The 25,675-nt window shown below is 37.2% G+C and overlaps 2 protein-coding genes across 3 annotated transcripts in view; both read right to left on the bottom strand.

Annotated features, from left to right (window-relative positions):
• The window catches only part of heatr1 (HEAT repeat containing 1), a 32,143-nt gene extending 28,779 nt beyond the window's left edge, over positions 1–3,364 (bottom strand). Inside the window, 5 exon segments of the mRNA XM_046854192.1 lie at positions 266–407; positions 568–703; positions 706–783; positions 2,726–2,887; positions 3,250–3,364. Coding sequence (XP_046710148.1) covers positions 266–407; positions 568–703; positions 706–783; positions 2,726–2,867 — 498 coding nt within the window. The 5' untranslated portion in view covers positions 2,868–2,887; positions 3,250–3,364.
• A 3,919-nt stretch (positions 3,365–7,283) lies between these two features.
• Positions 7,284–24,978, bottom strand: LOC124388343 (protein phosphatase 1 regulatory subunit 1B-like). Of its 2 annotated transcripts, XM_046852876.1 has the most exons (6): positions 24,667–24,978; positions 15,339–15,422; positions 15,036–15,111; positions 13,782–13,877; positions 12,790–12,950; positions 7,284–7,416 (listed from the first exon to the last, which is right to left on the bottom strand). In XM_046852876.1, exons 1-5 carry the CDS (start codon positions 24,754–24,756, stop codon positions 12,802–12,804), a joined length of 495 nt encoding a protein of 164 aa, XP_046708832.1. In that variant the 5' UTR covers positions 24,757–24,978; the 3' UTR covers positions 7,284–7,416; positions 12,790–12,801. The 2 variants fall into 2 exon arrangements, with proteins under 2 accessions (XP_046708832.1, XP_046708831.1); XM_046852875.1 differs by lacking the exon at positions 7,284–7,416 and having other exon boundaries at positions 11,959–12,950; positions 24,667–24,976.
• Positions 24,979–25,675: the final 697 nt, after the last annotated feature.

Raw genomic sequence — 25,675 nt, 5'->3', positions numbered from 1 at the left:
TACTGATTACACAATGCTGCCAGACTATTTCAGAACTGCATGCACAAGAAGTTCACTTGTTTGGGAGGCAAAATTATGGAATGCCTGGATGATCCGTACACTCCATACCTGCTTTTAATTATGGCTATAAAAGTGTGAATAACTTTCTTTATAATCACCAAACACAAAGTCTTTCAACATACAGTCTGTTACCATGCGTCGTTGAAATATAGACTTTTAAAAAACAAACATCGACTTCCCACCACGTGGTTTTACAACCGTATACCTGTAGCGCATGTAGCCAGTGCCACCTGTGTGTGGGATCCGGGATCTTCAAAAGCTGAATGACTCGTACAAACACTTTGGTCTCGTGAAACGGCAACACGCAAGCAATCAGACTGTCCTGGTTGTACAAGTGAATGTGGAACCTGAAATACAGTCAGAAAAAAAAGAGTGTCTATCTAGCTGTGCTTTCAAACAAGAGGCAACCAACCAACAAGAACATACAAATAACAAACCGCGGACAGTCGTGACATCGTGCAATAATTCATGAGAAAAATAGTGAAGATGATATAAGTGATACAGCACCTGTGAACGAGCCACTCCAGACACTTGAGTGCAGGCTTGAGCAGGAAGTATGGAGACAGACGAGTGAGGAACAGCGAGATGTCCTTGTCTAGTTTCTGGTTAACCTCCTTGGACTGCACACTGCGCTCAAGCTTACTGAAGCCTGACTGAAGAGCGTTTCCTGAAACTCTGCGAACGCTGGCTCAATACCCAGCAGCTCATCGAGCCCTGTACAACCTGCACAATGGATATACATATATAATGTGTGTATGCATTTCATATATCAGAATTATATCCATCACATTAAATAAGTTCTGGATGTTTTCTACTGAAGAATCTTCAGGGGATTTTTCTGCCAAATTTCCCTTGACTTTAAATTTCACTTCAATTCAAATCTGTCTTTAAATCAGTGGATAAACATACACAAACAAGCATTCCAGACCGTGTGTGTGTGTGTGTGTGTGTGTGTGTGTTTTAAATATATTAAATTATAATATAAAGCTATTTGAAAAGTGCAAAAGAAAACAAATGAGCGTTTAAAATTCAAATATTAAACATTCATATTTATCATTTGGTCACCTATTAAACTCCATACATCACATTCTGTAGGTGGTGTGTGTGTAGTTAGGTAGATGAGCGTTGGGTGGATAGGTGTGTGTAAAGTGGGTTAGGTATTTGTGTGTAGGTGTGTGTTCATGAGGGTGGGGGTGGATAGGCATGTGTGTAGGTGTCTGTGTGTGCAAAGGTGTGGGTAGGTAGTTGTGTGTTTGTGAGGGTGGATGGGTGTGTAGGTGTGTGTGTAGGGGTGTGGGTGGATGGGTGTGTGTGTGTAGGTGTGTTTATGTGTGTAGGGGTGTGGGTGGATGGGTAGGTAGTTGTGTGTTTGTGAGGGTGGATGGGCGTGTGTGTAGGTGTGTTTATGAGTGTAGGGGTGTGGGTGGATGGTAGGTAGTTGTGTGTTTGTGAGGGTGGATGGGCGTGTGTGTAGGTGTGTTTATGTGTGTAGGGGTGTGGGTGGATGGGTAGGTAGTTGTGTGTTTGTGAGGGTGGATGGGTGTGTGTGTGTGTTTATGTGTGTAGGGGTGTGGGTGGATGGTAGGTAGTTGTGTGTGTTTGTGAGGTGGATGGGTGGATGGGTAGGTAGTTGTGTGTTTGTGTGTGTAGGGGTGTGGGTGGATGGTAGGTAGTTGTGTGTTTGTGAGGTGGATGGTGTGTGTGTGTGTTTATGTGTGTAGGGGTGTGTGGATGGGTAGGTAGTTGTGTGTTTGTGAGGGTGGATGGGCGTGTGTGTGTGTTTATGTGTGTAGTGTGGGTGGATGGGCAGGTAGTTGTGTGTTGTGAGGGTGGATGGGCGTGTGTAGGTGTGTTTATATGTGTAGGGGTGTGGGTGGATGGGCAGGTAGTGTGTGTTTGTGAGGGTGGATGGGTGTGTGTGTGTGTAGTGTGGGTGGATGGGCGTGTGTAGGTGTGGGTGGATGGGCAGGTAGTTGTGTGTGTTTGTGAGGGTGGATGGCGTGTGTGTAGGTGTTTATGTGTGTAGGGGTGTTTGTGGATGGGCAGGTAGTTGTGTGTTTGTGAGGGTGGATGGGCGTGTGTAGGTGTGTTTATATGTGTAGGGGTGTGGGTGGATGGGTAGGTAGTTGTGTGTTTGTGAGGGTGGATGGGTGTGTGTGTGTAGTGTGTTTATGTGTGTAGGGTGTGTGGATGGGTAGGTAGTTGTGTGTTGTGAGGTGGATGGGTGGATGGGTGTGTGTGTGTGTGTTTATGAGTGTAGGGGTGTGGGTGGATGGGTAGAGTAGTTGTGTGTTTGAGGTGGATGGGCGTGTGTGTAGGTGTGTTTATGAGTGTAGGGGTGTGGGTGGCTGGGTAGGTAGTTGTGTGTTTGTGAGGGTGGATGGGTGTGTGTGTAGGTGTGTTTATGTGTGTAGGGGTGTGTGGATGGGTAGGTAGTTGTGTGTTTGGAGGGTGGATGGGTGTGTGTGTAGGTGTGTTTGTGTGTGTAGGGGTGTGGGTGGATGGGTAGGTAGTTGTGTGTTTGTGAGGGTGGATGGGCGTGTGTGTAGGTGTGTTTATGTGTGTAGGGGTGTTTGTGGATGGGTAGGTAGTTGTGTGTTTGTGTTTGTGGGGGTGGGGGTGGGGTGGATGGGTGTGTGTGTGTGGGTGTGTTTAAGATTCATACCCAGGGCATAGATCGTGCTTCTGTCCATGCTGGCAGCATCTTTAGGGTTAAAGAGGACCGAGGCGACCCGGCTCCGGCTCAGCAGACTCGGGTCACTCTGCGGCAAAGCCAGCCGCTTCAACTGGTGCGCTAATGACGTCATCTTCACTGCTTCCTGTAGGTCTGAATTCAATAATCCAGAGTTATTTATAGAGCGTTTTTTTTTAAACAATGGACAATGTCTCAATTCAGCTTTCCACAGATAAAGCAGTAATAAAAACGTGTATAATGTACAATAATATTCAGATTTAAATATGATGTGCACCACACTACAAGAGTTCACGTGAATAAAACGATAAAACTTCTTATTAGACCACATCTGTCCAGCTGTGTGTGTTTTGTATGGGCCTTGCTGGCGAAAATATGATTGCTCTATCTTTGGGTTGTTCTTTAGCTAACAAAATGAATAATACAGATCTAAATGATTTAAAAAAAACACTAGTTATTTAGTATTTCACTGCAAAAAACAACTCCTGAGCACTTACCTCACTGTAAACTCTCACATGTGCTTCTGGAGCGCACACTTCTTCCACAGTCCTGCAATCAGAGCTGTAATTCTCACCAGCACCCCCTAGTGGTGTGGCGCGGAATGGACTAGAATCCATTACAACGTGCTGCAGTAAACACCAAATCCTCATAAAACTCACAATTACCACAATAATCGTTTCCTTCTGTTCATATGAAAACTAATAAACATTTTTGTGTAATCTATTCAAATTTTCTACACACGAAGATGCCAAAATGATGCATTTTTTCTTTTTTATTTAGTTGATCAGTTCCATTTAGTTATTCATTATATTAAATTATCTTGTTTTTTTTTTATTCATGGCATTTTTTGATCAAGAGCTTTGAAAGGTATGTGTGTGTACACACTCAAAACACCTAATCCACAATCACCAGTAGTGTTAGACGTCCCCTCAGTCCATGTTTTCTACTGCACTATTGTTATCTATTGTTGGTTTTTGTGGTGGAATTGTGACCTCACACAATTGCAATTATTGTGTCTTTGTTATAAAAGATTCTCTTTTCTCTTCAGTTAAATCTTTTGCCAGCATTAAGTGTACTGTATCTGCTCATGAGTGTTTAATCAGGTTCATTTTAATTGCATGATGACTTTTTCCTTTTCATTCACTTAATCAGACATTAAATATTTATTTATTTTCCCTACATTTTCTGCAGTTTTGTTGAATGTATGAATAGTTTAAGGTTCACACACTTGAGCACAATCATGTTCAATATTTATAGATTCCATTTAGTCATTCACTGTATTTAAATATCCAGATATATTCTTCTTTTTTCTTTATTAAGTATACATGGTCCTTTGCTTATTTCTAAACAAAAGCTTAGAAAAGTAAAAAGTTTGTGGGAAAACACAGAACATCTTCCCACGAGTGAAGTTCCCGGTCACTAGTGTTAGACGTCCCCTTCTTCCATGCTTTATGTTGTACTGTGTTGGTTTCTGTGATACAATTGTGACCTCACATGATTCTAATTGTCATAAGCTTTTGTTTTGTGATATCTATTTTATTAAAATTCTCTTTTCTGTGCTATAGATTACTGTATATTACTGTATTTCATAAGAAAAGCTAATAAAAGCTTTTGCTAGCATTGAGTGTGCTAGCTGCTCCTGAGGGTTTAATCAGGGTTTTTTTTTTACATGATGCCAAAATGTTTTCCTTTTATTTACTTCATCATTCATATAGAGTCGTTAATTTATTTTTGATGAATGTAGGAGTAGCTTAATGTTAAATACAGGTTCGTTTTTGGTCAAATTTGTTGTGTTTTTCACAGACTAGAGGACACAAAGATGTTCACAATTCATTTGTTCGATTTAGTCATTCATTGTATTAACCTTGAAAAATAAAACCGCATTTTTTCTTTTGCCATTTTTTAATCAAAAGCCTAGAAAAGTATTCAGGCATGTGTTCAGAACACCTTTCCATGAGTGAAGTTACCAGATCCCAGTCACTTGTAGTGTTAGAGTTTCCCTCCTTCTATACGATTTATTGCACGGTGTTGGTTTTGTATGGTAGGTTTGTGATCCCATATGATTCTTATTGTCATAAGATTGTGTTTAATCATGTTTATGTTATTAAATCTATATTTTCTGTGCTCTTGGTTACTGCATTTCATCTGATGCAAAAAATTAAGCTTATTCCTTTTTATTCATTTGGTTAGATATCAAGTTATTTATTTGTTTGTTTTTCCCAATTTTTGATGTTTTGTTGAATACAGACTAGTTTCTGATCTGTTGCTCTCTTTTAGTTGTCACAGACTAGAGCACTAAGATGTTCACTGTTTATTGGTTCTGTTTAGTCGTTCACTGTGTTAAACTTTAGGTATTCATAAGCCTTTCGTCCCTACTCTATACACACACACACACACACACACACACACACACACACACACACACACACTATATATATATATATATATATATATATATATATATATATATATATATATATATATATATATATATATATATACATTTTTTAAAAGCTTTTTTCTGTTTTTCCACTTTATCAGATAATATACAAACTTATTTATTTCTCCAATTTTGTATGTTTTGTTGATTGTAGGAGCAGATTAATAATGTTAAATACAGGCTAGTTTAGTCTATATCAGGGGTCACCAACCTTTTTGAAACTGACAGCTACTTCTTGGGTAGCGATTAATATGAAGGGTACACACAGTTTTCAGTTTGATCTGAAATAACAAATTTGCTCAATTTACCTTTTATTATGTTATTATGAATAATTGATGATATTCATCTATGAGAAGACACTGATCATGTTAATGATTTCTCATAATAATTATCAACAATCATTTAACAAGGTAGGAAACAGCTATTTTTAGAAAAGGCCTGTGGGCTACTCATGTGGTCCTTACGGGCTACCTGGTGCCCGCTGGCACCGTGTTGGTGACCCCTGCTCTATATAGTCTAAGTCTAAATAGTTAAAAGCTTATATAGCTTTAGAAAGTATAAGGAGTGTGTGTATGTACTCAGAACACCTTTCCGTGAGCGAAGTTACCAGTTCCCAATCACTTGTAGTGTTAAACTTCCCCACCCTCCATTCTATTTATTTCATTGTGTTGGGTTCTGTGGTAGGATTTTGCTCTCAGACATTTTTAATTGTTCTCAGTTTCTGTCTTAAGTCTATGAAATTTAACTTCTCTATGTAATGCTATGGGTTATTGCAGTTTATAATTGAATGTACTGTCTGATCTTGAATGTTTAACCAGGGCAGTTTTTTTCACATGATCAAGTCAAGAAGCTTTTATTGTTTTTCCAAACATATATAGTGAAACGAGACGTTTCTCCAGAACTCTGGTGCTACATAAACAACATAAAGCTACATGACAGAACACAGAGATGAGGATCAACGTAAATGTCCCTGCCACATAAAGTGCATCGTGTGCAAACAGTGCAGACAAAAGAGGTGCAAAAAGACAGTGTAGCACCGATACACAAAATACAGCCGTCCCGTATATTTACTGTATCTTTTTTTCGGCTTCTCCCATTAGGGGGCGCCACAGTGGACCATCCGCATGTTTGATTTGGCAAGTTTTTACGCTGGATGCACTTCCTAACACAACCCCTTCCCATTTATCCGGGCTTGGGACCGGCACTAAGAGTGGTTGGGGTTGGTTCCCTGACTGGGAATCGAACCCGGGCCGCAGCGGTGAGAGCGCCGCATCCTAACCACTAGACCACCAGGGGACCTTGTATATTTACTGTATAATATGGTTAATTTTATAGTTTTTCAGCATTATCTACTTCACAGCATTTTACTGTAAAATATCACTAAATTAAAACCTGAGTTCACTCATTTTATTTACAGAAACCCACTGCATTTTAATTGGCCAACTGCTATTTGTTTATAAACCAATATTTATAATGTTCAAATAATGTGAGCACATTAGTACTGAGAATGTATTTTACTTAAATGCACAAAGAAAAACTTACTGAATCATGCAAATACATTAAAAGCATCAATTCCAGCCACATCTTTTGCAAATAACAGCAGCACATATTTATGCACAATTGAAATTAGCAAGAAGATGCTAATCAATGTTGCTTATAAATGAAGCAACATTGAGCATAATATCAATAAGGCTCTGTCCGTCCTTGGCTTAAACTCAGGCTCTACTCTCCTGCACAATGCTAACCCACAAAACGCAACTGGAATCTGACTGGTATATATTCAATTCAATTCAATTCATTTTTATTTCTATTGCGCCTTTTAACAATGAACATTGCCTCAAAGCAGCTTTACACAGATAATGTGGTGATAAAAAATGAATATGTTCTTTATAAGTGTAAGTTTGTCCCTGATGAGTGAGCCGGTGGCGACTGTGGTGAAGGAAAAACTCCCAGAGATGGTATAAGGAAGAAACCTTGAGAGGAACCAGACTCAAGAGGGAACCCATCCTCATCTGGGTTGCACTGAATGTCCATTTATTGCAGATAAACGATGTTGCGGAATACAGTGATGATGATCAGAAGCGAAAAGTAGTCCTGAGTCAGTGTAGACATTAACTACAGTCCAAATCCATCCTCAAAGCTCCCGGAATTTCATGGAACCACCCAAGTCGTTGATGAGAAACCGTCCCCAGATTCACAGCGTGGCCTCCAAACGAAGAGAACACTAGAGGGGCAGCAACAGTGGTCACTGTATATATATATATATATATATATGTATATGTATATGTAGTTGGTAGTAATTTACTGTTAATTTAATGTCTCCACTGTTATTTATTTTAGAGCATAAAAAAAAACCCTGTAAAAACCTCTATTAATTAAAACCCAAGTTAACTAAGTAACAAAGTTGTCAGCATATTAGTACTGAAAATGTATTTAACTTAAATGCACAAAGAAAAACATAATGAATCATCCAAAAACAATAAATGCATAAATTGAAGCCAAATCTCTTGCAGAAAACAGCAGCAAACATTTATGTGCGATTGAAATGATCAAAGAGATTTTAAGTAACTACACAGTTACTGCCTTTAAATGAAGCAATATGACACATAATACAGAATAATTTAATAATTATTACATATTACATTACATTGAATTAATAATAATTCAATATATTTTTTTTTTATTAAACACAGGCTGCACAATGGTAACCCACAAAACACACAACATGGATTTGACTGTTAGGTTTTACAGTACTTTGCTGTTTTTTTTATTTTAAAGTAAACTACTGACAGCAGGGTTTCCAGTAATCTACTGTTGTTGTTTTTTACAGTTTGCTTCCATAAATCAAATGTACAGTATATTATTGTTAAAACTTACAGCCAAAGCCACAGATGAAATCAACTAAAAATATCTCATGATCTCAGCAGAAGATGATTAAACAACCACAAAAGCCGCATTACCAGCTTCGCTTATTCACCAGGGCAACATTTTTCAAGTCACCATATTGGTGATCAGTGTTTGCTGTAGTTGGGATCTTGAACTAAAAAAATCATTTTTCTTTGGTTGCTGTAGTTAGTTGTGTTAATTAAGCCCAGCTTTTTATTCTAAGGAAAAACTACCAGGGAATTTGGTCAGATGCAGTTGTATATGTATCTGTGATGTAAAATTCTATTATAAGTAAGTATTCATGATTTTTTGCTTTTTTTTGGTCTTGAGTTTAGAAAAGTATTTGGATTGTAGATACACACTCACAACACCTTTCCATGGGTGAAGTTAAAAGTTTAGTATAACTTTTAATGCCATGTTTTCACTCTTTCCATGTTCCATATTGCTTGTGTGCTGTGAGAGTTTGAAGTCATGTTACATGTGGTAAAAAATACATTTTACTACATGTCGTATTCTGTATGAATGTGTATGATAAAATAAAAACGTGTTGCCCTCGTGTTTTTATTTTCACAGACTAAAACTATTAATCTTCCTGAATGTTTTTTTTTTTTATATACTCAATAAATATTCCACTTTTATTAAATGTTTTTAACATCAAATATTGTGCCCAGATAGTTCTTCAAAACTCCAGTTTGATACTGAGGAAAACATGACTTTGATTTTTGTTTGTTCGTTCGTTCGTTCGTTCGTTTTTTTTTTCTTTTTTACTACAGAATTTTAACTAAAATTTATTAAACTTTTTTTTTTTTCAAACATTGAAAATACAACATCAGATGAAAGTAAAAAAGTTGATGTCTTGCCTTGAAAATGTTCTGTACCTTACAGTGGTCCTGTTTATGCATTAAATTTGTTACAGTCCAAATTACAAAATGTTCTCCTGAACAGGATGCAGTTCAGGGAGGTGTATATATTAAGTGCATCTTGAACCATCAGCTTCAGGCTGATTATGGACAACTTGACCATCTATTTTTGTGACCCATATGGCATAAATAAACTTCTGTCTGACAGGAGTACATATCCTTCGATGTACATTTCCTTCAATGTTCTCAGTTGGTCTCTCAAGGATATCATGAAATCTCCTTGATAAAATGGGGGAAGGTCACATATTTTGGCCAACTACTGTGTTCTACATAGAGATTCAGATATCACTGTGGAATTATTTCATTTTCTCAAATAAGCCTCTGTTTTTCACACTTATAAAAGTGAAACAAATCTGAATGTTTTTGTTGCTTATATTACTTTACATCATTTGCTTTGAGAATGATGGGGAAGTATAAAGAATGTCAGAAGAAGTTGCATTGTGTGTTTGTGGATTTAGAGAAAGCGTACGACAGGGTGGAGAGAGGAGTTGTGGTATTGTATGAGGAAGTCAGGTGTGTCAGAGAAGTATGTGAGGGTGGTGCAGGACATGTATGAGGACAGTGTGACAGCAGTGAAGTGTGCAGTAGGAACAACAGACTGGTTCTAGGTGGAGGCAGGCAGGGTGGAGTGGGTGGAGAAGAGTGACAGGAGTGATTTGTGATAGAAGAGTATCTGTGGGAGTGAAAGGGAAAGTTTATAGGACTGCGGTGAGACCTGAGATGTTGTATGGTTTAGAGACAGTGGCATTGAGTAAAAGACAGGAGGTGGAGCTGGAGGTAGCAGAGCTGAAGATGTTGAGATGTTTGTTCGGCGTGACGACGATGGACAGGATTAGAAATGAGTTTATTAGAGGGACAGCACATGTAGGACGTTTTGGAGACAAGGTGAGGGAGGTGAGATTGAGATGGTTTGGACATGTGCAGAGGAGGGACATGGGGTATATCAGTAGGAGAATGCTGAGGATGGAGCCACCAGGAGGGAGGAAAAGAGGAAGGCCATAGAGGCGGTTTTATGAATGTGGTGAGGAAAGACATGCAGGTAGTTCGTTGAAAGAGGCAGATATAAAGGACAGGGAGGTATGGAGATGAATAATCCGCTGTGGCGCCCCATAATGGGAGAAGCCAAAAGAGGAAGAAGAAGAAGAAGAAGAAGAAGAAGAAGAAATAAACAAAACAAACGTGCTACATGCGCTGTCCCTATAATAAACCCGTTTCTAATTCTGTCCATCGTCGTCACTCCCAACGAAAACCTCAACATCTTCAGCTCTGCTACCTCCAGCTCCACCTCCTGTCTTTTACTCAATGCCACTGTCTCTAATCCATACAACATCTCAGGCCTCACCACAGTCCTATAAACTTTCCCTTTCACTCTCACAGATACTCTTCTATCACAAATCACTCCTATCATTCTTCTCCACCCACTCCACCCTGCCTGCACTCTTTTCTTCACTTCTCCAACACACTCTCCATTACTATACACTGTTGACCCCAGGTACCTGAACTCCTCCACCTTCTCCACCTCTTCTCCCTGCAACCGCACCACTCCACTGCCTTCCCTCTCATTTACACACATGTACTCTGTCTTACTCCTACTGACTTTCATTCCCCTTCTCTCCAGCGCATATCTCCACCTTTCCAGGCTCTTCTCAACCTGCTCCATCAACATTCTTAAAGCAAATAATGCGTCTGTGGTGCTCTTCAGCATGAATCCATACTGTTGCTCACAGATGGTCACCTCTTCCCTCAGCCTGGCTTCCACTACTGTTTCCCATAACTTCATGGTGTGACTGATCAACTTAATTCCCCTGTAGTTACTGCAGGTCTGCACATCTCCCTTATTCTTAAAGATCAGTACCATCACACTCCTTCTTCATTCCTCAGGCATCTTCTCACCTGGCAAAATCTTGTTAAACAATCTGGTTAAAAACTCCACTGCATCTCTCCTAAACATCTCCATGCTTCTACTGGTATGTCATCTGGTCCAACCAACTTTCCACTCTTCATCCTCTTAATCGCTGCTGGTGGTGTCCAGTTTGACTCTAAAACAGATAGTAATAAAGGCTACTTTTCACTGAAGTTCATGTCAGAGCCCAAACCTCTTTACTTTAACTTGAGTAAAAAAGTGAAGTCAGAACTTCAACTTTCACCAGAATATTTTAAAGCATGAGAATCTGTACTTCTACTTAAGTGAAGGATGTGTGTACTTTTGCCAACTCTGCGCTTTGGTACCTTCATTCATTCAATGATGAGTAGTACACCCTTCTAGCAGCTATGCAGGATTTTCTCGATTGTCCATTGTTAACTACTTCTTCATTATCTATTAAAAGGTTCATTGCAATATGTTACAGTTCTATTCTTAATTTCAGGTACAGGAAATGCATTTCTGATGTTACCACCACTCTAACAAGTGTTTTTACACTAGTATTGGACAAAGTAGTGTAGTTGAGTAAAAGTAGAGATGAACTCAAAAATATGTGACTCCAGTAAAAGTAAAAGTGTCCCATTCAAATTTCAAATTTACTTAAGTATCAAAAGTACTATGATTTATTATAACTCTAATGTTCCTATGATCATTTTTATCACAAGATTCTTTACTTAATCACCTCAGTTGATGTGAAAAGACTCGAATGTGACTCTCAGCACACTGATCTATTAATAGAATGATATTAATGACTCAAACACTGATTGATTTCTATTAAAATGATCATGAACACAAAACCTTCTATTCAACTACTTAAAAAAATGGTGTAAATGAGGTCACGTGTGTTGTGGTGAGTTCGAGTCTGGAGTTTCTTCATCATTTATTCCTCTCTAAATGTTCTGCTTGATGTTGAACTGATGCTGAACTGTATGTTGATGATCAGTAGATACGCCAAGCGCCAATGAAAACACTGGTGTTTAACCAGTTAAGTTTTAATTCCTCATAAATAAAAAAGAAGAAGTGATTTTGCAAAATGTAGTGGAGTAAAAAGTCAAATATTTGACTTTTTTAAATGTAGGGAAATTACAGTTTCTCCAAAAGGTAAATATTACATTAAATAATTACATTTACTTCATTACTTTCAGAGTTTGTACACAGTTTCTGTTGTAGTACTTCTGCCTGAGAGTATAAATTACTGTGTGTTAAATATCACCTAAACCTCATACCACAAACCCTCAGGAGGCTGAAACCCAGCGGTCTGGATCAAGACATAGACAAATGAGGACAGCTCTATTTAGAGAGAGAGAGTGTGTGTGTGTGTGTGTGTGTGTGTGTGTGTGTTAGAACCCGTTTTGAAATCCTAAAAGAAAGACAAGGTGAAGAAAGTTTGAGGCCGCTGAAGAGAAAACAGGCAACATAAAAACTGCGTTCAATTGATCAGGCTTCTTCTTACACACTTTAATGATGCCAAAAAATGAATGATTTGTGGTTAAAGGTAAAGTTTTTTGACTTTTGGATGTGATGTATACAAGCAAATAAATCGTGGCCTTCATATAAATGTTTATTAACATGTGCATATTTTACAATGACCTTAAATGTTCCAGTCTGAGAAAATGCTTAATGCTTTATTTATGATGCTTCAACGGCTTTTCGTTCTTCACTTCCTCATATACTGACCTTCAGCGTGACCTTCTCTCTCTCTCTCTCTCTCTCTCTCTCTCTCTCTCTCTCTCTCTCTCTCTCTCTCTTTCTTGGTTTCTCTGAAAATCCTTATAGTCCTTGTTTTATAAAAATATGCTTCTTCACATAAAATTGTCATATAATCCTTAAATTATAAAACTTAATTTTAAGTTTCCTGTCTTATCTCCACCTTGTCATCAGCTCATTCTTCACCTTCTTCCCCACTCTCTCTAAATTCTGGAATTTCTGCTTCTAAATACTTTGCTTCCTCTTCTCCTTTCTCCTTTTCGGCTAATTGTCCTGATGATAACGGACATTCGGAGATCTCGGATTTGATTTCGTCTGGTGGATCTGCAGGTGAAACACATAAAGGTCAAACTTAACATTCCTTTCATTTTTAAAACGTACCCTTGATACTTTCTCATGTCATCTCAATGAAATGAACATAAGCAATATAGATGTATAATCGAGGTCTGGGGTGTTATTAGAATTGCTTATTGCAGAAGACCGCAATGTTCTGCGGATCTCAACGATGACTCTGAACTTTAATGCTGTAATATAAATATATGATTTTTAATGGGAAAAGTTTTGTGCGGCAGGAACCCACAGGTGCATAATAAAAAAAAAACATAATGTATTCCTCATTTTTTGATGATCTTATTGGGAGGAATGTATTTTGATTAAACTATAAGTAAACTACAAGTAAAAAAAAAAAATCTACACAAAAAATCTGCTCTTAAAATATTGTATTTTATTTTGGTTTAAAAATATACTTCAAATATATACATTTGAATCGAAGTAATACATGTAAAGGTTAAGTTTAAAAAAAAATAAACAAATAAATAGGAAAAAGTGGCAGCTGTTTCAGAGCCTGGCAGCAAAAAGCTAAACAATGAGACAATATGTGAGCCTTTTGGGATCAAATGATGTTCCAAATTCATCTTGATTTCATTAAAGGCATCTGTGGTGAAATTCTTTATAATTTGTTATAAGATATTGTTTGTATTTTTTGGATTATTGTTTGTATTTTCAGAAGAAATGGCAGAAATGCCCCCCCAAAAATCCTAAATATATACAGTATTATACATATAGTGCTGTTTCACTCTTTGAGCCACCAGGGGGCGATGTTTAAACACCTGCATAGTGTATGTTGGATTTTTATATTAATAAATAAAGTCTCACCTCTAGAAGCATCCAAAGAAACATCTTCATTGTCGGATGATTCTGAAGAAGGAGTGTCTGGAGATTTGATGTGAGCTTTGGCCATCTTTTGGACAGCTTTTGAAATACACAGCAAATTGTAAAATGTTTCATAAGTTACAAGCAATAGGACTAAACTACTTGATAGACTCAGAGATCAGTTGTTACACTAATGCTCGCTGAAAAGCTTGCAAAAATAACCATTTACAATAGACTGAAGCAAAATACAATTTAACCAGCTACAGGGTGAAAATATCTCTGTATTCACTGTGAAACATTAAAACATCTTGTTTTTCTGAAGTGAAAGTGAGGCCAAGTTGCAATCTAAGGTTGTTATTATATAAATCATATAATCACATTCTGTAACTTAGGACTTAAGTTATTTTTAAGAGTTTGGACTTTCAAGTAAGCACTTTTAGTCAGAAAGTGAAAGCTGCATTGCACCACCCAGGCACTAGATAACGCTGTCCCTTAAAAACTAAAAAACAAAAACAAACAAAAAAACAAGATTAGGGAAGCTATCGCTCACAAAACAGAGGCCTTGCCTTAATCCACAACCCTAAAGTGAAATATAATGGTGGTAGCACCATGCAATTATTGCTTAATAAAAAATGGAAGGAAAACAAATAGAAGAAAATAGAATAGAATAGAATAGAAAACAAAATACAGAGAAAAATGTAAAGTAAATAAAACTAAATCTTGGTTGTATGTTTACATTTTAGAAAAATGTAGAAAAAATATTCCAAACACAAGACCAACTGGTTAAAAAGCATAAATGTTCTACATAATGTTCTACAGAGGCCAAATCAAAGAGGTTGTTTACTTATGCAAGCAGCATTGTTTCCAAAAATTCAAGATTTTTCTACTCTTGTTTTCTCATTTTCAGGGACTTAAATGCCAAAAAGAACACCTGCATCCCACAGCTACATGGACAATAAGGCATATGTGTGTTCCTCCAACTTCTTATTAACAAGCGACATCTCATATTGAGTCCATCATCGCTTTCATTTAGCATGACCATCTTTTTTCCCCCTTCTCCATGTTTTTAATCTCTCAGTGAAAGGTCACCTTGTAGAACATCATCAGGTGATAAAGATAGAACAATATATCACTGTGTGTGTGTGTGTGTGTGTGTGTGTGTGTGTGTGTGTGTGTGTGTGTGTGTGGCTCTTGGGTGTAATTTAAATACACAGCTGGCCATGTCCCCTTTTAAAGTTTTTTATGTATTTTTCTTACCTTTGAGTGAAGGAGGCTGATAAGTAGCTGCGTTGATATTTGTGTGCTTTGAAACTCCATTTTCACAACCAAGCAACTAAAACATAAAATATTTCAACAGTAACACCAGTGAAAATGACCATACTTACTTATTTAACACCATTTATTAAACAATACTACATTAAATGCAAAATGTAATTTAAATACACTATAAAAGTATATCGGAACTGAACATTTTGAAAATCTTCCAATTATAATTTTTTTAAATGTAATTTTATTTTTCTATTGTATGTATTGTATTTGTGTTTTATGTTTTCACTTCACCGGAATGCTGGGATTCTCCTCATCTGGAGACGGGTGATCTGTGACTCGGAACAGAGTAGCTGGAGTCGGCCTTCGACGCCGAATCTGATTTTTCAAAACAAGAAATTGTTTACACTGTTTTATATATCGATATCAAAATATTCTTGTAAATGTTTAAAAGTAATTTTGATGGTTTAAATGATGTAAATCAATCAGGACACCAAATGGAACTTTTGCTATGTTTCCACACGGAGGTTTTAATTGCCGGATGTGTAAATCATGGCTGATTTCGGTGTCTGAGCTGAGACATCAGTAAAACAAACATTTAGTGATTAAAAATAATGTTTCGGTGGAGTTTATTTTTATATCTGAGTAAAGAAAGGACAAATAAATGTGTGAATAAATGTGTGTTGCGTTGAAGGTTTTAAATGATTAATTTATTTCTATTTTTTTAACAAAAATAATCACAGACATAATTTGTTTTAACATGTTGTTACATTTAACAGCCCATATATATATTTATATAAATGCAGTTTTGCATATACCAGAGGTATTTATACATGTATAAATACCTCTGGTATATGCAAAACTGCATTTATTGCAATAGTACACACAAAATCTAAAAAAATATCTATCTATCTACCTGTCTGTCTACCTGTCTGTCTGTCTGTGAGTCTGTCTGTATGTCTGTCTGTCGGCCGGTCTGTCTGTCTGTCTGTCTGTCGGTCTGTCTGTCTGTCTGTCTGTCTGTCTGTCTGTCTGTCTGTCTGTCTGTCTGTAGGTCGGCCTTTTTGTGGTCAGTGGCTTGGCAGTAACCAGGTACAAATTCTGCAAAGTGAGGTCTCTACGTAATAGTTAGAGGGCATCATCTGAGGCGTAAAATCAAACAAATCCGCATATGCACATCCCAAGTAATCCCAAAAGAGTGGGAGAAATCCAGTCAACAATAAATTCCATCCATCCCACAAAAGGATAACAGGAAATTGAAAAAAGTGAGTGATGCATTTAATCACTGCTAAATATTTGTCCTGAATCCATACTGACTCCTTGTGTAACCGCAGTGTAGGACGTGAGAAAGAAAGGATTACTGGGTGACTTTTATTTGACATTGGCCATTGTCTACACGTCTCTCTCTTTAAGCCTGCTGTAACAGAAAACCATCTTACGTGTTTTTTAGGCCTAACTAGGTGATCGATGACATTGTGTTTATTTAGAAATGTAGTCACATAAAAAATACGAAAAATACTTTGTCAGCTTATCAAAGTGCTGCTTTAAATTCTATTAGTAAAAGTTCGTGCAGAGGCTGATAAGGCAACTGCTTCACTTTTATATATATTGATTATGTAATGTACTATTCTATGTATAAACAAACTCCTCGCCAACACACAATCCCACACTGACCACCGCTGAGTCCATTTTTAGTCAGAGTTACAGCTCACAGCTTCTGCAACTTCAAATTATGCCTCATATCACAGAAATGGTGGGTTTGATAAGTGAGCATGAAACCCAATGCTGGAACAGAAACAATACTGAGCGACAGGATGCAGTAATGAAGCAAAGTTGCCCTAAACATAAAAGTAACAATTAGTAAAGTAACAATTAAAATTTAAAAGTGCATATGGTTTTTATATAAAATCATAATCTACAAAAACCTCTATACAGCAATATGATGTCCAGTGTATGTGTGTGCGTGTGTGTATGTGTGTGTGTGCGTGTGTGTGTTTGTGTGTGTGTGTGTGTGTGTGTGTGTGTGTGTGTGTGTGTGTGTGTGTGATTCACATCACCGTAGGCATTTGTAGTGGTGGGAATTGTTAAGTAGCTCTTGTGCTCTGCAGTAAAGGAACATTCTACCCCAGTGTTATTAACAGTGAAACAGTCACGACTTGTTCAATGTGAATAACATACAGTGGAACAAGTCATGACTGCAATAATGGAGATTAATAGTTAGGATCCATATTAATAGGAATATCCACCCCTTAATAGCAAAATGATCAGGGAGAGAAAATTAGCACCGTGATATAATGATCAAACACGCACCTTAAAACAGACCACTCGGAGATTAGAACGTAAATTGGCCTCGAAATAAATTGACAGTATTTCAAATAGCGTGGAGGGAGTGTCTTAGTGCTGCTAATCAGCATATTTCTCCACCCTCATAGAAAATAACAAGCATAATCCTAGATTTTTATTGAGTACTGTAGTGAAATTGATGGAGAATAAAAGCACTGCACAAAATTTAAACCATCAATAGGTAGTAATGATTTCATAAACTTTTTTTAATAATAAAATTGAAAACATCAGGCAAAAAATCCAGATAATTAATATAAATCCAAACCATTTTACAAGTAACCCTGTAGACAGCAGTGTTATTATACCAGACAATCAAAACAAGACAAAGTTTTACTCCTATTTAAGAGAGGATTAATTTAATTTAATTTATTTCCTCAACAAAATCATCAACCTGCATTCTTGATCCCTTGCCTACAAGTTTTTTCAAACAGATACCTCTAGAAGTAATTGAACCTGTTTTAAAAATAATAAACCCTTTCATCAGCACTGGTTATGTACCTAAATCCTTCAATCTGGCAGTTATCAACCCTCTAATTAAGAAACCTGAGCTTGACCCATGTCAGCTGTCCAACTACAGGCCAATATCAACCCTCCTCTTTATCTCCAAGATTTTAGAAAAGGTTGTAGCACAGCGGTTCTGCTCACATCTACTTATGAATAACATTTATGAAATGTATCATCATAGCACAGAGACGGAGATGGTAAAAGTGGTAAATTATCTGCTATTGGCCTTTGATCAGGGTTTTGTCCCTTTACTAGTTTTGCTCGACCTTAGTGCAGCTTTTGACATCATTGATTATACTATCCTGTTTGCTAGACTAGAGAACGTTGTTGGAATTAAGGGAACAGATCTCTTCTGGCTCAGGTCTTATTTGATTGATTGCAGAGCTCTCCACACTCTCTGATGTAAAGTTTGGTGTTCTGCAAGGATCTGTCTTTGGCCCAATGATTTTCTCTTTATATATGCTGCCTCTGTGTGAAATTTTAACATTTGTTTCCATTGCTATGCTGATGATACACAGTTGTGAGTTGTGATGAGAGAAATCAGCTTAACAATGTTGAGTAGTGTGTGTAGGACATTAGACGGTGGATGTTTGATAACTTCCTTCTGCTAAACTCGGATAAGACGGAGGTACTTTTACTAGGAAGACATGCAGCTAGAAGTAAACTTCCCGATTATGTAGCATCTGTGGATGGTGTTCTTTCGAGTCTTTCTTTTGAGGCTCAAGTGTATAATATTACCAGAATCGCCTTCTTTCAACTTAGAAATATTGCTAAAATTAGAAATATGATGTTTACAGAATGCAGAAAAATTAGTTTATGCTTTTGTTACATCTAGATTAGACTACTGTAACGCTTTACTGTCTGGGTGTGTTTAATTAAGTGCATAAATAAATCCAGAATGCAGCAGCAATAGAGAGAGTCCTCACTAGATCTTGAAAATATGACCACATCACCCCTGTTTTCATCAGTCTACACTGCTTCCAATTAAATCTCGCATTGATTACAAAATAATACTACTGACGTATAAAGCACTTATCTGTGTGAACATCTGTATTAATATGATCCTTCACCTCTACTTAGATCAAAAGGTGCAGGCTATTTGTTGTTACCTCAAATAATGAAGACTACAGCAGGGGATCTTTCTCTTATAAAGCTCCACAGTTATGGAACAACCTTCCAATCAGTGTTCGGGACTCAGACACAGTCTCAGTGTTCAAGTCGAGTCTTTGATCAGTAGATTTTTCTTAGGTAAAGGCTCAGATCTGGAGGGATCATGGATATAGAGTGTTTGGTAAACTGGGATATTTGTATGCTGTCGTCCCCTCACATTCACACGTTCACTCAGGTTTGTTGACGGTGGTGTGGTGGGTCGTCTCTTATCCCAGAGGTCCCTCATGTCTGTGTTACCTTCTGGTTCTCACTTTTAGTTATGCTGCCATAGCGAGTCTTGCCGGAGTCCAAACTGCACAGTGACATTAACTTTCATACAACAATAAGGACACTTAATAATCCATATGTCCGTCTCCTCTCCTCGGATCTGCCCGCTTCATCCCGGCCTGCCTCTGGATAGTGTTCTCTTTGATTGGAGGCCACTTTGTGCAGCTGGGAATGGTTTCACATCTACGGCGGGATCCATGAAATTACGGAGAAACACAGGGGCTTTGAGGATGGATTTGTACTGTAGGTAAAGTCAACAGTTTGCTACACTGACTCAGGACTACAGTTTGCTTCTGATCACCATCACTGCAAACCTCAACAACATTTAGCTGGAATAAATGGACATTTAGTGTAACACAGATGAGGATAATTAAACCACTGAGCTACCACTTCTCCAACATGCATCAGATCAAATAGAAGCTATTCATGTATGAGAATTTTTGCAAGATCAACAGGGAGTTTATGGTTTCTGAAAAGAATGATTAAAAGTACTCACTACTTTAAGCACAATTAACATCAAGCTACTCTTACTCACATAGCTTTTGGGATTAGCACATTTACTTATTTAGAGTAAGAAACTTCATATTGAACATTCACTCTACACCATTTAAAATGATGGGAACATGAAATGCTTTTGGCCAACTGGACCTTGAAGTTGTTATTTTCAGATGTGACATTTGAGACACACGAAGCTGCAGAAAGTATGCTAGATTTGCTACGTTATATTCACCATGATCAACATTCTCAGTTCAAAATCAGCCACCTTGGGGAGCAGAGGCCCTCGAACTCTTTATATACATGCTCTTCATTCTTCTTTTATAAGCTTTCTCTTCAACCAGGCCTATTTATATGGTAATGCTTCTTTTGTTAAACACACACACACACACACACACACACACACACACACACACACACACACAGACACACACACAGACACACACACACACACACAAATATAGCTGTAATGTAGTGTGTGGGTTTCTTAGCAGCTTAACAACTCCATTAATATTCACAGAACATCTAGTTTGAAACAAAACTCGTCTTTCCACTCTAACTAATTTTTACATCAGCTGACGACCTGTGTGTGTGTGTGTGTGTGTGTGTGTGTGTGTGTGTGTGTGTGTTTGTAGTGTGTGTTTTTCTCAGCAGCTTAACAACGGCATTAATATTCACAGAACATCTAGTTTGAAACAAAACTAGTTTTTCCACTCAAACTGGTCGTCAGCTGATATAAATATTTGCTTAGCTTTCACGTTTTTTTAATCATTCTGTATGTGTTTTCTGAGACTCTCTTTCTCACACACACACACACACACACACACACACACACACACACACACACACACACACACACATTTGTTAAAATGATCTTCTGCTTCTATTTGTCACATTTTCTAACTACTGCAGATTTTTTCATTATGTAATCACCTATGCCTGGTCTATCCCCTGTTCGTCTACATTTTTTCTCTTTTCTTATTCTTTTTCCTGTAATCCCCCTGTCCATTCCTACTTTTTTCTCCCGTTCTTTTCTATCCTCTCTTCCTCTCCTCGCCTCCAAGCTAATTAGGTCGTAACGTGACACAGCACCTGATGCTGAACTAGTTTCTCACCTCACACACACACACACACACACACACACACACACACACACACATACACACACACACACACACACACACACACACGTAATCTGTTGTCAGGCAGATTGGTGCATAATCCTTTATCACTAGTGATGGAGTTCAAAAGGTTTACTGTATATCATAATATATATAGCATAATATTATATTAAAATATTTTGTATTTATTATTGTTTATGGTATTTCTGTTGCTATACTTATTTGTACAAAAGCAGCCTGATTTGTTGTGGAATGTCCATGATGTCTAAGTTCACTGAAGGAATAGCAGCTACAAACGATCAACTCTTTAATTCGCTTACTTTTGAAGTTTTATTCTTTTTGAATTTCATAAGACAACAATCACACCACATGGAATGGTATTGAAAAAGCTGCCAGATCAAATTCCCTTTTCCTGAAGAAAAAGCTCCTTCCATAAAAGCTCTTTACCATATCAATGATTGTGCACATTTATTTATTATTAGTCTCAGATTCTACAAGTCTGCCATACAGGTTCCCTGTAAATGAGCTGTTACTATAGAAACAATGGTGTATTCAAATGATTTGAATTACAGCGAGAACTACTGTCAGAGGCATGCTATTCGAGAAAAATAATTAAAACGCTCAAATCTGTGGTAAAAAATCTTTAAATAAATGCCAGAATATTTCAGTGATAAGGACTTTAGATTTGGCTCATTATGAAACAACAAATCACATGTATACATGTATAAAATGTTCATTTTGTATTTGCTTGTTTTGAACAAAAATTACTTTTACATCATGTATATTGTTGATTTTAACCTCTTGAACCCTTGGGAGCTGGTAACATAGAGGTACACATATTTTCTATAAGAGTTAGTAATAGTTTATTGCAGTGGTCCCCAACCCCCAGGCCAGTTGGTACCGGGCCGCACAGAAAGAATACATAACTTACATTATTTCTGTTTTATTTATTATCTAAATCTGAACAATGTTTTATTTTGGAAAATTACTGGATTCTCTCCGCCACATCTGTCTATGACTCACTCTTGATGTATGTTATGAAGCCTCGGTCACATGTCTTACCTCTATCCTCTACCTTCTTAAAGGGGCTGCTCCGTCCGCTAACACATAATACATTACAGCTAAACTCAAACCCCCAAGCGAGCAAAATAAACAAAAAACAACACAGTGGATTCACGTTTATTATTATATTCAGAAAATACCATTTTTTATGTTCGTATCATTTTATTTTGTTGTATTAATCCACCAAACCTTAAAGGCCGGTCCGTGAAAAAATATTGTCCGACATTAAACCGTGGCTCAAAAAAGGTTGGGGTCTCTGCTTTATTGTATACACTTGGACACCGGAATGTGCTTTCTAGAACATACCATTCTACATTTATTTCCCATTTGCTGTTATAATAACCTTCACTCTTTTGCTAAGAATTTCCACAAGATTTTGCTGTGCGGTTGTGAAGATTTGTCTCACATATTATATTTGTGTCATTTGGCAGACACCCTTATTTAGAGCAAATTACATTTATCCCTTTTATATACCTGTGCAGTTGAGGGTTGAGGGCCTTGCTCAAGGGCCAGCAATGGCAACCACAAGGGCATTATTAAAGTCTGAGGTCTGAGTTTCAGTCAGCGTTCCAATTTCTCCCAATGGTGTAAAATAGGGTTTAGATTAGAACTCTATAGCAGGCCACTTGAGATCTTTCACTCCAGATGTTCATGCAGAAAGCAGATGTTCATGGAGCTGGTTTTGAACACAGGGGCATTGTCATGCTGAAACAGATTTGCTAGTTTAAGTGAAAGGAAATTTGAATGCTATAGCATCCAAAGACATCCAATACAATTGTGTGTCTCCAACTTTGTGGTAACTATTAATTCATGAACGATTTGTTCATTTTGAACGAGTCTTTAGGAACCAGATTTGAGTAGTTTATCTCTCTAGTCAGAGTCGTTCATTCTTCTATCACGTGACTCCCATATACGCTATACAGTGCATTACACAGGGAACAGAGGCTTTCAATCTTTTTGTCACGTGACTCTGATATATGCTTAATCAGTTATATATCCATAAAAATTGGTGTATGTAGATGTGTTAGGGATCTGCTTATTAAAAATTTATTATTTTATTTTATTTTTGATCAAAGGAACAAAATGACGTAAATGACTCAACAAAAAAAAAGATTTGATCAGGGGTGCACACAATTTTTCAGCATAGAGCTACTTATAAAATGACCAAGTCAAAATAATTTACCTACTATAAAAATGCATAAATAAATATTTATTTTTTCATATAATGCGATCTACTCACACTACCTTCGCAATCGACCGGTAGATCACGATCTACGTATTGGGCACCCCTGATTTTGATTAACCAGATTCAAAGAACCAAGTCACTAAAATGATCTGATCTTCCCACTACTAGAGGTAACAGTTTGGGGAACCACATATGGCTAGGAGCCAGGTGTCTCAATTTTTCTCTATATTGTGTATATGCTATTAGTCAATTAAGTCAATATCTTTGCTTGTGACAGAGCCAAAAGGGTAGCTGGGAATTCATCTTACCCCAACATCAGATTGGCCAACCTGAATAACACTCCGAAATATATTTTACATAAAAACACAAGATAGACTTCCAAATAGCAAGATTTACATGAGGACACGGTTTAACGTGAAGGGCAGTAAAAAAGAAGAATAAGGGTTAACATGAGGATTGTGGTTAATATGAGGACAGGGGTTAATATGAGGACAGGGGTTAGCGTACGGGCAGGGTTAACCTGACACTGTTTATCTGCTCTCATAGGACACACTCAAAAGAACCCTCATGATCGACCCTCTTCTGCAAATTCAATGTGAATAACAGAAGAGTGAACATATGACATCCCTCCTACCCAGAGAGTACAGCAATTTTGTTCTGTGGTACTTCCAGCTAGTGGGACACTTTTCTGTGTGCCAACTGCTAACCAATAGAAACATTATTTTAAAGAATACAAGATAAGAACTCGCATTAAATACCAATTTAATAAATATATAAGCATGTTAATTGAGGTAAAATAGGGGACAAGGGTGGAATAAGGGTAGAATTACCTTCTGTAAGGACTTTTTTCTGTACAAAACTACATGTTCTGTAACTATGGTAACCATGGCTAATTCAATATACTACTACGTGACTAATTGGTTCATCAGTACTATTTTTAATTTGCTATAAGTAGCAGCTGAGTTAACTTTCAGTAACAGCGTATATTATGGTGCAGTACAATGTGATAATGATATTATATAACGGGTAAAATTTAAATGGTAATTTTAAAAAGTAATAGAAATAAAATAAATAAAATAATACAATTATTAAAATGCAAATATTCTGCAGACTATATATATATATATATATATATATATATATATATATATATATATATATATATGTTTTTGTATTTTTAAAAACATGGTTGTTATTATGGAGATCCCACTGCTGGAACCCAATGGAATTCACACACACTTTCACACTCGCATAAGCAAATCTGCTGCTATTTTTATCCACGTCGTGCCAGTTGTAGTGGTAAGTGAGCTTTTTTTATATAACAAGAATAAAAACAGGTCATGAGATCACTGTTTGTCTTTATATATATATATATATATATATATATATATATATATATATATATATATATATATATATAAAATTTCACACCACAAGCCATTCGAACTTACTCATCTGTGTTTTTTATTCTTACCATCTCCACTTGTCTGGGGTCGAGCTGAATAGGACCTGCGGACGGAATGGAAAACTGGATCTTCCTCCCTTCTTTTATCTCTCCCTCCATCTCTGATGCTTTGAAACCGACCTGGGTTTTTTCCCGCTCTTTCAAGTGATGTTCTTATAGATTCGAAAGCTGCCTTGCTCCTGCGTCTCGTTCTCCTTCCAGCCACTTTGCTTATCATCTACAAATGGACAGCTAAGGTTGCTCCTGTGTGTTCAATGAGACCTCTCTTTCTCTTGCTCTGGTTGTAGAGTAATGTCTTTCACTCCCCTATAGAGAGAGAGAGAGAGAGAGAGAGAGAGAGAGAGAGAGAGAGAGAGGAGGGCGGGAATAAAGAGACACTGGGATACAGGGAAAAAATAGGAGGGGGAAAGCAAGAGAGACTGAAAGAGGGAGATACATACAAGAAGCAATAGAAGGGATTAGAAAACAGATGCGGGGGTGACAGATTAAGCTAAAAAGAAAAGAAGTGACAAAAAAGGATAAAGTGGAAAAATAAGAGAGACTGGGGCTGATAATGAGATGCTGTGGATTGTCCATTATGATGTCCTAGACGTCTTTGAAAATATCGATGGGGGTTGGTGTTAAGGGGCGTGGTTTTATATTTTGGTGCAGACGAAATGTCCCATCATAAGTAGACAGAAAAAAGTATACAGAAATAAAGAAATTGAACAGATGAGTCATATTTAAATTCCTGCCACAGTATCACAGAATGTTCTCCACACTGTATTGTCCATCTATAAGGCCGTCAGACAGCGCTAGAGCACACTCGAACTCTTTGATCCAGAGAAAAAATAAAGCAAAAATCTTTACTGACATTTAAACCAAAATGTCAGCAACAGCATCGGGTCATTCTAAACACACCGTGAGCAGATCTGCAGACCTGAACAAACAAAACACACAAAATTATATACAGACTGTTTTCTTAAGATGCCGTTATGTCAATAAGAAAGAAGTACCACATTTTTGCCATGTTCAACAT

This window comes from Silurus meridionalis, chromosome 7 (genome assembly GCF_014805685.1).
Source record: "Silurus meridionalis isolate SWU-2019-XX chromosome 7, ASM1480568v1, whole genome shotgun sequence".
NCBI classification, from domain to species: domain Eukaryota; kingdom Metazoa; phylum Chordata; class Actinopteri; order Siluriformes; family Siluridae; genus Silurus; species Silurus meridionalis.
This window is presented reverse-complemented; position numbering and strand designations above follow the sequence as displayed.